Source organism: Gallinula chloropus (genome assembly GCF_964237585.1).
Source record: "Gallinula chloropus genome assembly, chromosome: 14".
Classification (NCBI taxonomy): domain Eukaryota; kingdom Metazoa; phylum Chordata; class Aves; order Gruiformes; family Rallidae; genus Gallinula; species Gallinula chloropus.
Window position 1 is genome coordinate 4,475,281 of NC_140099.1, and position 9,996 is coordinate 4,485,276.

A 9,996-nucleotide genomic window follows, 5' to 3' on the forward strand; every position below is an offset into this window, starting at 1 on the left:
AGGAGGACCCTTCCTGGGCTGGGCAGTGCCAGCAGGAAGGGGGGGGGGGGGGGGGAAGCAGCCTGCAGCCCCCTTCCAAATCGGCTTTTTAAAAAATTAAATTGTAATGCTTTTTTTTCCAGGGTTTTGCACAAAAATCATTGCAATATCTTGCAGAAAAAAATTAACCACCACACAACCCCCTTTTTTTTTTTGGGGGGGGGGGAGCAGAAGGGGGTGAAAATAGGGGGGTTGGGGGATTTTTGCCATTTTCCCTGTGCCCAGCACCCCCCACCCCACCCCTCCGGCCATCACCTAAGGAAAGGATTGGACAAGACCCGTTCACACGCCTCTCCTAAGCACCCGGCTTCCTGTGCCGGCCACACGCGGCTGAGTGTGCGCACACGGGCGTGTGTCTGTCCGCGCGTGAGTGGGTGTGCAAGCAGGGATGGGCGTGCCCGGGTGAGGGGCTGCACACACGGGGCCGAGGGAGGGGAGCACATTCGCGGGTGGGTGTGCGCACACGTGGGTGCGTGGGGGTGTCCGTGGGTGGGTGCTGGAGTGCGAGCACGGCTGGGTGTTACAGCGGGTCCCTCTGCTGTGCATGCAGGCAGGGGCTACGGTGCCCCCGATAGACCCCGTCCGTCTGTCCGTCCATCCTCTCCCAGCTCCCAGCCGGGAGCAGCGCGCAGACTCCCGCGGGCGGCCCCTCCGCGCCCGCGCTTTGTCCCACGCGGTGCTCCGCGGCCGGTTCCCGCCCTGCCGACAGCGTCGCTCCCCCAACCGCGGGGGCTCCCGGGGAGGGCCGGGCTGGAGCCGCCACCGCGGGCGCGGAGGGGGCGCGCACCGGCCCCGCCCGGGCGCACACGGCGTCGGGAGCGCCTGACTCATCGCTGGCATCTGCGGCGCCGCGGAGGGACGGCGAGGACGGCGGGCAGCACGGCCACCCACCCGCGGCCCCGCTCCTGCCTCCCACGCAGGGACAGACCCCGCGGGAGCGGAGCTCGGCTTTCAGCCTCGCAGCTTTTCTGCCGGGGATTAATGGTTTACATCCCGCCCAGAGAAGTCAAATTATTCGTTTCAGATATTAATTCCGGACCCCCCCACCCCAGCCCCCTCCCGGAACACCCTTGTTTCACGGGAGCGCAGAGAAAGCTGCCCACGCGTGTTGGGTCGCTCCGGAGCACGTTCCGCTGCCGGTTACGGGGTGGGGGGGGCAGCCGCGGCGCGGAGCTCGGGGGAAGCAGCGATCGATCCCGCGGCAGCCCACGGCCCGCTTTGGCCGCAGCCCATTCGAGCTGCATTATCTTATGGGGGGGGGGGGGGGAGGGCAGCAATTGCAATTATCAGTGTCTCGGGTTACGGCAAATGCCATTATGCTGAGAAAGGGGAAGGAAAACAACGCCGCGCAAATGCGAATCGCCTCGCTAATAACGCGGTCCCTGCGCGCCCGCGGAGGGCTCCCAGAGGCGCTGCGGGGATTTGGGGAAGTATCCCCCCCCTCCTTTGCGTGAGGGGACTGCAACCTTTTCGGGGGGGAGGGGAGGACGGGGGGGAAGCAGCACGCTTGGGTGGTGTGGGGGTACCCGGGGGTCGTGTGACGCTCACGGACACGCGGAGGACACGCAGCCGAGCCGGTGCTGGTTGGAAGGGAAGCCGGGAGGCTGCCGTGCAGAAAAGGAGTTAAACCCCCGCCGTTGTCCTTTGATTGAGGAAACGGCTCATCCAATTCAGTTCCAGATTATTCAGGGGCAGACTGCCTCGCTCGCTCCCTCTCTCCCCACACCAGCCCAAACATCTTGAAGTAATCAGCAGCTGAGAACGGAGACGTCCCCCTGGCATCTCAGGTTAAAGAAGGAGGTCCAGGAAAATGTGGTAGAGCCATTACAAGAAACCTGAGATGCATTCATCAGAGACTCCAATTGCCATCGCATTAGGATTGATTAGAGACCAGCAGTACCGTAATGACCCGGAAAGAGGGGCATACGGGGATTATTAATATCAGACTTCTTAAAATTTAAAAAAAAAAAAAAGGGGGGGGTTGGGGGAGAAGGAAGGAGGAGGGAAGGTTTATAAAACCCAAAAGCGCATCTCGGGGCTGCTGCTGAGATGCAGACTTACCTGAGAAGCACAGGCACCGGCCAGCCGCACAGACGATAATTATCTAACTTCTGAGGAAGAAAAGGCAAACAAACATGGAAACCCCCACTTCTGGACCCCCTGAAATCGCCCGCTCCCATACGCAGCTTGCACCGAACCCAGCGCCGCAGCCCCGGGGCTGCGGAGGCTCGGGGAGGGGGGAGGCAGCCGGGGGTCCGGTCCTGCAGCCGGGCTCTCCCCCCCACTCCCCCGGCCAAAGATAGCTGGTCCCCGGGCCGGCGACAGCAAGGACAAGTTAAGGAGCCTCCAAGGAGGAGCAAGGAGACCTCGGTGGCTCGTCTCCTTCTCAGTTCCCTGCGCCAAAACAAATCAGCCCCTCCTGGTCTCGGTTTAAATGTAGCTCACTGGATAATTAACTCCATCTTTCCAGCCCTGCTTTAACTGTTTATTTAGTGTCACCCCGTATTACCATCACTAGCACTTTCCTCTGAACAGGAGGAGCTGGAGGGTTTCACCTCCCAAAAGGAAATTCTTCGTAGCTTAAAAGAATCAGCATCCAGGAGGTACATTAGCGAGCAGGAAGGGGATGGGGGGGAGGATATCCCACAGCAAAAGCAGGATAAAATAAGGGTGTCGAGGGACAGGGACAGAAAGACGTATAGGCACCCGGAGAGAAAAAAATAAAAATTAAAACAAAAAAAAAACCCACAGCAAAACCAACGCGTGATCACCTCTAATCCTTTGAAAAATGTCCCGGTAAGTGTACGAAGAAAGAGCCCTTTGTGCCCAAGGGATCGCCCCCTCCACCTCGCCGAGGCCACACCGGGAAGGCCTTATCCTTATCCTGCCCCTCGCCTGGTCTGGTCCCGTCCCGTCCCGTCCCGTTTGGCCCCGTCTCTCCTTCAGCATCCCCGGCCCGGCCTGACCCCGCTCGGTGCCGGGGACCCACACCCCCGGGGCGCGGAGGTGTGTGTGTGGGGGGGGGAAGGATGGAGAGGGGGGAGAAGCGATCAGGGGCACGGCCCCCACCCCGCGGACACCCTTTGTTTTTACAGGTGTCTGGAGGGCAATTTACTAACAAGTAATTAAAGGTTGCACCGGTTTGCAGGCGCGCCGGGCCAAAGGCGCTTGCAAGAGAAGAGCCGCGCATATGGAGAGGGGCTTGTCCTTCCTCATTAAAAAATAGAATAATAAAGGGGGGGGGGAAGAGAGAGAGGGAGGGAGGGAGAGAAAGAAAATACAAATCCTTTATTGTTTGGGAATAAGCCGGGAAGCTGGCTGTCTCCCCTGCGCCTCGCGTTCGGCAGGGAAGGCGGCGCGGATCCGGTATCACGTTGCAGATCCTCGCTCGAGATAACGAAACGCGATCTATTTTTCAGAACAGCAAGTGGATGGGAAAGGAGCCCTCTACAACACAAACCTCATTGACTTAATGGGGTCGGTTTTGGATTTCGCCTTCGAAAGGTTCGGGCAAAGCGGCAGCGTTGTGTTACTGCCCCGCCGGCTCCCAGCCTCCAGCCCCCCGGTTATCAGCAGCCGAGACGGGGCTCCGTAAAGGGGAGAAAAAATAAACCAGAAATGCCGCTGATTTTATTCTGTCGCGCTATTTATTTCCCCCAGACCCTCCAGCATTAAACAAACAACAAAAAAAAATTACATTTATTTTTGGTTGGAGAAGAGCATTGTATCTCAGATGGGGGGGAGATGGGAGTCGTGTTCGGGTTGGGGTTTTTCTTTGGCTTTGCTTTGTTTTCCTGGCGAAATCGAGGAAAAGCGACAGGGTGTTGCGTGGGATCCGTCTTCATCCCGGTCCTGCCCTGTAAAGCCCTTCATCGAATAAAGAAGCGGATAAACTCATTTCCCGCACAAACGGAGCCGATCGCTTTCCCCGCAAGCCGGGTGAGGCGCGGAGGCCCCCGCGGTAGCGCACCGGCCCCCTCGGCCGGCCGCCTCCTCTCCGCGGGCACGGGGATGCCAGGACCCGGCGGTGGGGGATGAAGAAGGGTTGGGGGGGGGGAAAGGGGGTGCGAAGCCAAGCGCTTTGCTCAGGATGGAAGCGGGGTGAGCCCGCCAGGCTGCTCCTTTTCAGCAGCAAAAGAAAAGCCAGGGAAGCAGCCGGCGGCAGCTCCGCGCTGCTGTTGGATGGTTATTTGGTTACTTACTTATTTGCATTTGCCCTTTTTTATTTTTTTTTCCTTTGAGCAGCTCGAAACCATTTTTTTTTCTGCGTGATTTTCAAGGGCTAAACGGGATGGGGCCGTTTGGGAATTAATTTACCTCTTTTTGTGGTTTTAAGTGAAAGGTTTCCGATTTTTTTTTTTTTTAAGAAAGCCAACCTCGGGCAATAATTAACGTTGATGCTGAGCGGTTCTCTCCTGCAACGTGTAACTCTCAGGTAGACCCTGGCGAGTATGTCCCCTCCCTCTGTGAATTTAGGTGACAGGGAGGAACGGAGTCCCGCTCGGAAATCGCGGGGAAGCCTCGGCTCAGCCCTTGCCCGTCCCTGTCAGCTCCACCGCCGGCCGCGCCGGGATCATTTGATTATTCCCAGTAAGAGCGGTGTTTGTTTTGGTCGGCCTTTTAAAGGGGAGGGGAAAAAAGAAGAAGAAAAAGGGAAAAAAAATATAGGAGAAATGTGAGGGCAAGAGAAAACCTCTCTCGTTAAAATGGCAAGGGGCTTCCCCAGCCCCGCTTTGCATTTCTCTCATCCTGAGGGTATAAGCCCTCACTCAGGTCTGTGCTTTTCCCGAACTGAGCACCTTATTTAGAAAAGAAAAAAGAAAAAAACCCCATCAAATTAATAACAATAAAAAGGAGGGATGGGGAGCCCCACTCCCAGGCTGGGCAGGGCACCGCTCCTCCAGGACGCGGCCGCGGACGGCTGCGAGCCCATGCGTTATAATTCTGCGCACTTGCTCCAGACTTTAGGGTATTAGTTGATTTTAGAGCCGGGTTTAAGGCTCCGTTCCGGTCCCCACACAGCTGCCTTGTCAATAAGGATCTGGTCCAAGCAGACATTCCTTCTGGGAGGACATTGCAGCTCTTTAAGACTTCATCTGCAACATCATAAGTACTAAAATAAAATGGCAAGGGAAAATTACCAGACACATGGTCATGGGATATAGAAGCGCCCTGACTCCAGCGTACATAGTAAAGTCACTGTGCAGACTGGGTGGCAAGGGCTTATTTTAAACAGCCCCTAGTCACGGAATACACGGGGAAAAACATCAATCTGGGTTGAGGAAAATATCGGGACCGGCCTTTCCTATATCGTATCACGAGGAGGGAAGAGGGAACGGGCAGCGGGACGGCCACCGGCCCCGGCTCGGAGCCTCGGCCACAGACGGGCGGCTCTTAACCGAGCGTTTAGAGTCAAATAAACCCGAATGTCTTCAGTGAAGACAAACAGGTTTTAAAGAGCCCCGCGATGGTTATTAGCACCCGCGGAGCGAACTCGTTTCTCGAATCAAAAGCGTTCTGGAGTGCGCTTAAAGTACTGGTTTCAGCTTATCTAATCAAAGATAAATACAGTCATAAAGGCACCCTCTTCCCACCGCTCCCCCGCCCTTATCTCACCGCATTGTCCTCATCTCCCAGCCTGTCCCAGCTACCGACAATAGATTATCTTTACTTAGGGAGCCTAATTGTTTTCTAATTTTTTAAATAATTGCTTTTGAGCGAGGTGTGCAAATGAGGATCAGGCTAATTACGGCGCCGCCGGTCGGGGCAGTTTTGCTGCCCCGCCGCCCGCACGACTTCCTCAGGGGCTCCGCGGGGCTGCCCCCGAACAGCCCCTCCGCGGACCCCCCCGTGGCCAAGCGGGGCAGCGCGGGGGACAGCGGGGACGCGTATTATTTAGCTATTCAGTAAAGCATTATTTATTCATTCATTCCCGGCATTAAGGTAATTAAATGCGGGCTTGCTTCGCAGGGGATGGCGAGTTTGGGAGGGAAAAAAAGAGAGTGGAAGAAAGACAAAGTCCGCCCGGAGCGGCTTCCCCAGGGATGCGCCCGGGGGGTGCGGGACAACGGGCCTCGCCACCCCCCCCCCCCCGCAGCCGCCGCCGGGGCCGCACCCGCGCAGAGGCGGCGGCGGGAAGCGCAGCCGCGGCGGCCGGGGCCGGGTCCCCACCGCCAGGCCCCGCCCGCCCGTGCCGAGGCTCTGCCCGCCGGGCCGGGCTGGGCTGGGCTGGGCTGGGCTGGGTTGGGTTGGGCTGCGTTGGGCTGGGCTGGGCTGGGCTGGGCCGGGTCGGGCCGGGCCCGCCGCGACGGGGGCCGAGCCGCGGGCGCCCAATCAGCGCGGCGCGGGGGCTCGGGCGCTTTAAGCGCGGCGGCGGCGGAGCGGGGACAAAGTCCCCCCAGCGCCGCGACCAGCATCCCCGCTCGACCGCCACCGGTTGCCGCTGCGCCTCCCCGCTCTGGGGCCGGGACTGGGACCGGGACTGGGCCCCGCGGGCGGCTTCCCCCCGCCCCTCCGCCGCCGCACTCCCGCGGGGTGCCCGCCGCCGCCTCCTCCTCCTCCTGCCGTCGCCGCGCCCGGCCATGTCGATGTTGCCGTCGTTTGGCTTCACGCAGGAGCAGGTCGCCTGCGTCTGCGAGGTGCTGCAGCAAGGGGGGAACCTGGAGAGGCTGGGCCGGTTCCTTTGGTCGCTGCCGGCTTGCGACCACCTGCACAAGAACGAGAGCGTCCTGAAGGCCAAAGCCGTGGTAGCCTTCCACCGCGGCAACTTCCGCGAGCTCTACAAGATCCTAGAGAGCCACCAGTTCTCCCCGCACAACCACCCCAAGCTGCAGCAGCTCTGGCTGAAGGCTCACTACGTGGAAGCCGAGAAACTGCGGGGCAGACCCTTGGGCGCCGTCGGCAAATACCGCGTCCGCCGAAAATTCCCGTTGCCCCGCACCATCTGGGACGGCGAGGAAACCAGTTACTGCTTCAAGGAGAAATCCCGGGGCGTGCTGCGGGAATGGTACGCCCACAACCCCTACCCGTCCCCGCGGGAGAAGCGGGAGTTGGCGGAAGCCACCGGTCTCACCACTACCCAGGTCAGCAACTGGTTCAAGAATCGGAGGCAGCGGGACCGAGCGGCGGAGGCGAAGGAAAGGTACTTGTCACCCTTCCATCTTCCCCGTACCCCCTTTTCTTCCCGCTACCCCGTGCGGGGAGCAACCGGGAGCTCCAGGAACGCGGCGAGCACCCGGCGGCGGATGGGTGGGAGCGACGCAAACACTTCGCTCCTTCCAAATCCTTTTTTTTTTCCCCTCTTCTTCTTCTTCCCTAAACCGCGTTGCGTTTTGTTTCCCCGCTTCGCCGGGAAAACACCCAAGCGGGTTTTCCACCTGAGGTCCCCCAGACCCCGCTACTCGCCTCCCGACCCCACCTGCCCGGGGGCGAGCGGGGGCAGCAAGCCCCTCACCGGCGTCTTCAGGCCGCTCTGCCGCCTTTGTTTGCCGCCTGCCGCGCCGAGTAAACCGGGAGCGACGACGCGATCCCGGAGCCTACGGGGAAGCGGTCGGGATGCCGCGTCGGGTATTCTCGGGGATCGGGCAGGGTAGCTCCGAAGCCCGGAAAAGGGGTGGGATGCTGCCCCGAGTTGGAGGGGGAGGAACAGGAGGGAAACGGGGATGAAGAAGCGCTGGCCAAGCCGAGCCGTCGCCCCGTACCGAGGCCACCCCGGGCGCCGGCGCCGGCGGAGCAGACAGGAGCGAAGGGCATCGCCCCTGCTTTTTGTCTGCTCCAGCGACCTCCCTACCGAGCTTCCTAGAGAAAAACCCGCATCCTGCTCGTCCTCGGGCTGCGCTTTCATTTTTAATTAAATTGAGAAAAATCGCGGGCCCCCCCCCGCCCCCATCCCTCCGTCCCCCAACTTTTCCTTCTCACCTAATTACGGGTCTGTGAGGTCAGAACATAACGGTCCGTTATGAAAATATGAAGTGGTTTGTTGTTGTTGTTTTGTTTAGTTTGTTTTGGGGTGGGGTTTCTTGGTTTGGGTTTTTTCTTCTCTTTTTTCCCGGGTAGAGACGTTTCTGCTCCCACGATGAAATGAAACGCAGAGGATTTGCTGGGGGCATTAGCACAGGGCCCATCCCCGAAGCCTCCCGCCCTCCCTAACACCCCCCTTGTGTTTTCTTGCCTTTCCGCAGGGAGAACACGGAAAACAACAACGCGGCCACCAACAAACCGAACCAACTCTCGCCTCTGGATGGGAGCAAACCCCTCATGTCCAGCTCCGAGGAAGAGTTTTCTCCGCCCCAAAGCCCGGATCAGAACTCGGTCCTGCTCTTGCAGGGGAACCTCAGCCACACCAGGAGCTCTGGCTACTCCCTCAGCGGCTTGGCCGCATCGCAGACCCCTCACAGCCTCCAAGGCCACCAGCTCCAGGACTCGCTGCTGGGACCCCTCACATCCAGCCTGGTGGATCTGGGATCCTAAAGGCTCTCAGCGGGCGGCCAGAGGAACGGGAGAGGAGGTTTTGCTCGGGGACTGAGGCTCTGGGTTGTACATAGAGGACAGCACCTGGTTTTACAGCTCACCCGCTGATTCTTGACGGGACTCTCGGCTCTTTTCACACAACCCCACATCGGCTTCTGGTCCAGTTCTCCCCAGCGTCTCCTACTATCACCACGATTTTTATTTGATTTTTTTTTTTTTCCACGTAGCCAAACGCAAAGAGCAGCAGAAACCCTCAACCCTTCGAATTCAAACGAGCTGGTCCCAGCGGGGATTACAAAAAAAACCCCCAACCCTACCCCAACAATCCTCCCCTCCCCAAAAAAATACCAAAACCCAAACCAACCCTAGCTGGATCTGATTCCACCGGAATAAATCCCAGCCCTGCAAGCACGGTGGGGCAGGGGCAGCCGGTGCATCTCTGCTGCTGCCCGGCCAGGACCCCGTGGGGCCGGTGAGGAGCTGGGACGGAGGGAAAGAACCGCTGTAGCGAGCCCTGTGCTGTAGCAGGAGGAGGGAGGGGAAGTTACGTTTACATTTTTCATATTTAGCCTTACCAGAAAGATTTCGATGTAGTTTAAATTATAAAAAAAAAAAAAAGAAAAAGAAAAAAAAAGGGGGAAAAAGGAAAAAAAAATTGCAAAAGCTGCAGTATTAGAGTTTTAACAAGTGCCTGTGTCTTGTCGTGGCTGTGCGAGGCGGTGAGCGAGCCAGCTCCCGTGTGCCCGCACCCCCCGGCTTCCTTCTCCTCGGTGGTGAAACGCATCGATGTGACTAAAAATTAGGAAATAATAAAAGTCAGCGGCCGTTTCCTCCTGAACGAGTGTTCCTCGGGCTGCTCCGCGTTGCCTTCTCCGGTCTGTCCCCATCACCGCTTCCCTCCTTCGTCCTCCGTCCTCCCGCGGACGACGCTGTCTGTCTCGAGTATTTGTTACCAAGAATCGCATGTGCTTTCAGGTTTATTTTCTATTGTACCTAAAACAGTCTAAATTAAACAACGCTGATGGCAGAACATCCAGGCTGCGCTTTTCTCTGCCCACCCGTGCCCCCCCCCCTCTCCCCCGACGGGCAGCATTGGAGGCGTTTCGGGCTGCGGGGGTGGGGGGAAACCGATCCCTTCATAACCGAGGAAGGAATGGGAGAGGGGACTCACTGGAGCGGCTTGTGTGGGGTCGCCCCGTGGGAGCCGGGCGCCCAGCCGGGAGGGAGCGGCTTGCCCCTGCCGCCCTCCCCGTCGGGGCCTCGCTGCTGGCCCCCTGGTGCCGTTCCCCCCGTTACAGTTTTGCATCATTAAGTGCGTGTTTATTTAAGTCGCTGCTGTGTTTGTTCTCGGGGTCTTGGGCCATGGAGAAATGTCACCCTCTGCAGGAGGGTCTTTCCCGGCCGGAGCGCTCTGTGTCCCTCCCGCTCCCTCCCCAAACCGGCCGGCCGCCCCCGGCACCCGGACACGCTCCAGAGCTGCCCGCGGAA

At 59.0% G+C, this 9,996-nt stretch overlaps 1 protein-coding gene across 1 annotated transcript; it reads left to right on the forward strand.

Moving 5' to 3' along the window:
* Positions 1-6,448: 6,448 nt before the first annotated feature.
* LOC311196828 (homeobox protein SIX1) lies at positions 6,449-9,538 on the forward strand. The gene is made up of 2 exons (XM_084270464.1): positions 6,449-7,180; positions 8,220-9,538. The coding sequence occupies exons 1-2, from the start codon at positions 6,621-6,623 to the stop codon at positions 8,506-8,508; spliced, it is 849 nt and encodes a 282-aa protein (XP_084126590.1). The 5' UTR covers positions 6,449-6,620; the 3' UTR covers positions 8,509-9,538.
* Positions 9,539-9,996: the final 458 nt, after the last annotated feature.